General features: G+C 43.6%; 1 protein-coding gene across 1 annotated transcript; it reads right to left on the reverse strand.

Moving 5' to 3' along the window:
* Window positions 1-749: 749 nt before the first annotated feature.
* LOC147603102 (glucan endo-1,3-beta-glucosidase-like) lies at window positions 750-2,712 on the reverse strand. The gene is made up of 3 exons (XM_086797161.1): window positions 2,607-2,712; window positions 2,360-2,467; window positions 750-2,011 (listed from the first exon to the last, which is right to left on the reverse strand). The coding sequence occupies exons 1-3, from the start codon at window positions 2,641-2,643 to the stop codon at window positions 1,053-1,055; spliced, it is 1,104 nt and encodes a 367-aa protein (XP_086653287.1). The 5' UTR covers window positions 2,644-2,712; the 3' UTR covers window positions 750-1,052.
* Window positions 2,713-3,715: the final 1,003 nt, after the last annotated feature.

A 3,715-nucleotide genomic window follows, 5' to 3' on the forward strand; every position in this document is an offset into this window, starting at 1 on the left:
AAAAAGCACTTGACAATACAAATGTTGCTGTACAATATGTGTTGCTACGTGAAAACTTCAAAAAATTAAGCCCTAGACTGTGATGTTAGGACTAGAACATGGTTTCATGGGTGAAGACTTTTATAATGAGCTCCTCTTTAGAGACTACTTGCACTATAGGGCCCTTCCAATTGACAAGACCTAGGCCATATCGAACTCGCAACTTTTAGACTATGAAATCTATAAATTAATTTGTTGTGTGTGGCCCCACCATCTTCCAACCAATTCCTTTCTCTCTCTCTCTCTCTCTCTCTCTAGATTACACTTAGAGAGCTCTAGAGTTTGAAACACCCTCAAGTAGTTTGCATTTTTTAGAAACAAGCACACTCCACAAACTTCCCCCCCCCTCTCTCTCTCTCTCTCTCTCTCTCTCTCTCTCTCTCTCTCGCTTGAGCATGCACTTCATCTTGAAGGATGAGTGTGGCATCTCTTTTTCATGTTTAATCATAGAAAAGTTCACTCAAATCTTTATAGTCCTAAGACAATTAGAATAATCAAGTTACCATTAACGGACTAATGTTTAACTTAATGAGTCTAAGTCAAGAAAACATGTGATTACCCTTAAATTAAAGAGATCCAATCTTGTCATCCGCTGAGAAATTGATTACTTTTAGTGGATTAACATATCTAACTATGATTACTTTTAGTGCATTAACATAGCTAACTAACCTGTATAAGCAATAGTTATACAGATTGATTGATCTCTTGATGTTAGGTGGCTGGCTAGGCTAGAGTACACATTACACATTTTCCTGAGGTTGGGTGGTGAGCTAGAGTACACGTGTTCTTGGGGTTACAAGAAGATGGGAGACAATAGATTTGTTGCCTTAAGGGGTTACAAGAAGATGGAAGACAATAGATTTATTTCCTTAAGGCAACAGCTGGTGAAAGCTTTGTTACAAAATAAGATTTGGGTGCATTACATATATATATATATAAAGAAGTGTGTTGAGATGAGCCCATTGGAGGTGAATGATATATTTATATTGGTGAGGTGAATGAAATATTATTGATTATGAAAGGCTAAAGTCGTAGACCTTGGTTTGATCTGGGTTGAAGAGGCCGAAGTGGCGTTCATAGTCGGCACCCGTCTTCTCGTTCTCGTTGAAGAGTGCGAAGATGTAGGTCTCCAGCGTCTTGCCGGGCCGCTTCGGCGTCCCGCTGGCCGCCGTCACATGCGCTACGAGATTGCTGTTGTAGGCCTGCGCGTTCCCCACGGTCGCTGACGACTCCCCACCCGATGGCCATCCTGTCTCCGTTACCACAAGCGGGATATTCCCAAACCCTAGCTTCTCCAGCGCAACTATGAACGTATCCACCTGCGCATCGAACAGGTTGGTGTAAACCAGGCCTGAACCCGAGTCCGGCACCACCACCCCCGACTGCAATAATGCATAGGGTAGCCTTATCGCACCATTGGAGCCTATATATGCAAGAAACGGGTACACATTGGCCATAAACGGTGCCCCAGTAGCTGATAAAAACCCCAAGATTGACGCCATCTGCTGCATAACTGAGCCGCTAAACTGGCCATTAGAGGGTGGGAAAGAGCTCGCATCAAGCACATTAGCAGCATGGGTAGTAGATACTTTGATCGCTTCTTCGAGATTCAGCAAAACAAGTGCATTGTAGATGTTGTTCATCGCGCGATACACGAACTGAGCATTTCCTTGGTCTGCTGTGAGCACCTCATTGCCCACCGCAATGTATTTGATGGTGGATGCATAAGGTAGTATATTGTTCTGTACCCATTGATTTGCTGTGCCTTGGCTTGAGGCTAGGCCTTGGAGCTCCCCATTGCTTGCTTGCACAATCAGGCTGATTCCTGAGCCCATGAAGGCTTCAAGCACCTGTGAATCAGTGTCATAGATCATGGCATTCTTGAAGTTGTTAGCTTGCAGAAGGCTCACAACCTGAGCAGGTGAGGGGAGATTGTTTCCAAGCCTACCATACGCCACTCCTACTGGAGCACCTGCAAATCCAAAGAATTTCACTATACTTGATTAGCACGTCAATCTATGCAATCTGACCATATCAATACTTGGCATGATCATGCTTGCAATACTTGATTGTGGCATGTTCATCCATGCAATCTAACCGCTCGTTAGTCCATGCAATTTAACGATCTCAATACTTGATTAACATGCTAGTCCATGCAATCTAACCATCTCAATAAATAATTGACTAGTATGTAATTAGTCCAAGAAATCTAACCTTGTCAGACTGTTAATCTATGCAATCTAGCCATCTCAATGAGAAAACATCTCTGAGAAGGCCTAACAACACAATGATTATTAAGACAAGAGAGCTATATAAGAACCTGCAACGAAAGGAGCGTATGGTAATGGAACAATCAGAAAGAGAGCCACAAATGGGACGCCGAACATTTTTCCAAGATGCGGCATAGTGGAAAGCCTGCAACAGAATGCTAAAATTGAAAAGATGTATTATTATTTGCGATATCAATGCATCGACATATATATATATATATATATATATATATTCATATATATATTTATAGGGGATTGCGGATGCACGCCACCAGCGTGTCCAAGGCAGTTAGTTACCTTGAAGAGGTAGGGCTGATTTTCTGAAAGAACGCATGCAAGAAAGGCTGTTGTTAGTTAAGTAGCGCGAGAGAGAAGCAATCTTGTTTGTGGCAGGCTGGTTAGTTGGGGGAAGAGTGGAAAGTTTCAGTCACATGAGGCCCGGTGCTTTTCTTTAGCCCCAACACCCAACCACTGCGCGTGCAGGCTCGTGTTCAAAATAGTAGATGCTTTTTGTAGTCATAGTCGTCGAGAAAGCGGAACGACCCACCCATCTATCCTTTTAGCCGACTCACGCTTTTTAAATTTATCGGCTTTTTCGCCGCATCAAAATGCTTGATTTTTACACTTGAAATAGGGCACCAAAATTTTGTTTTGCATTTTCACTTCCATTAAATATACTGAAAATCCTTTTTTAACGGTTTTCTCTAACGTTTTTAAAAAAAATCCATTTTGGCTCCCACCTTCTTTTAATAGAAGGTGGGCACATGTTATCCATGTAAGTTCTCTCTCTCCACACAGCTGGCCTCTCTCGTCATGGCCCATCTCTCTTCCTCACTCAAAGATTTGTGCTGTAGTATTATTCTGTGTGTGTCATTCTTTCTCTCGTAGAGGTGGGATACCTTGTCCTACTTTATCTAATCTAGGCTCTCTCTCTCTCTCTCTCTATTGATGGCAAGCAAAGCCATGGCGGAATGCGGAGAGGGTCGTGATCAGGGATCTCTCTCTCTCTCTCTCTCTCTCTCTCTCTCTCTCTCTCTCTCTCTCGGTATTGATGGCAAGCAATTGCCATGGGGTCCCACACTCGTTTGTGAAGGAGACCAAGGGTCGCTTGGGGGAGAGGGGCTACGTTGTAACCTAGTGCGAGACGAAGGGGGTGGGGGGATGCACTGTAATCTCATGTGAGAGGAAGGGTATGGGGTGCTGCAGTAACATGGAAGGTCGGCAGGGTAATAAGCGCCCACAACGATTTTTTGGCTTCATTTAAATAATTAGTTTTCTCGTGGTTGAGGACACGCGTCTTCGGTTTCTTTTCTAGCCAAGGTTTTTGGGCTAATTTTGCATGGTGACATGGTGCTTCCGCTTTCCGTGTTTGCTGCCCCTTCCCTTGTTGCTTCAAACAACTCATG

Source organism: Cibotium barometz, chromosome 65 (genome assembly GCF_041138505.1).
Source record: "Cibotium barometz isolate CiBa-2024 chromosome 65, ASM4113850v1, whole genome shotgun sequence".
Taxonomy (NCBI): Eukaryota; Viridiplantae; Streptophyta; class Polypodiopsida; order Cyatheales; family Cibotiaceae; genus Cibotium; species Cibotium barometz.

Coding starts and splice junctions, on each gene's coding strand:
- LOC147603102 (XM_086797161.1), bottom strand. CDS start 2,643: ATGCGTTCTTTCAGAAAATCAGCCCTACCTCTTCAAG. Junction 2,468..2,606: donor ATCAGCCCTACCTCTTCAAG/GTAACTAACTGC, acceptor TTTCAATTTTAG/CATTCTGTTGCAGGCTTTCC. Junction 2,012..2,359: donor ATACGCTCCTTTCGTTGCAG/GTTCTTATATAG, acceptor TTGGATTTGCAG/GTGCTCCAGTAGGAGTGGCG.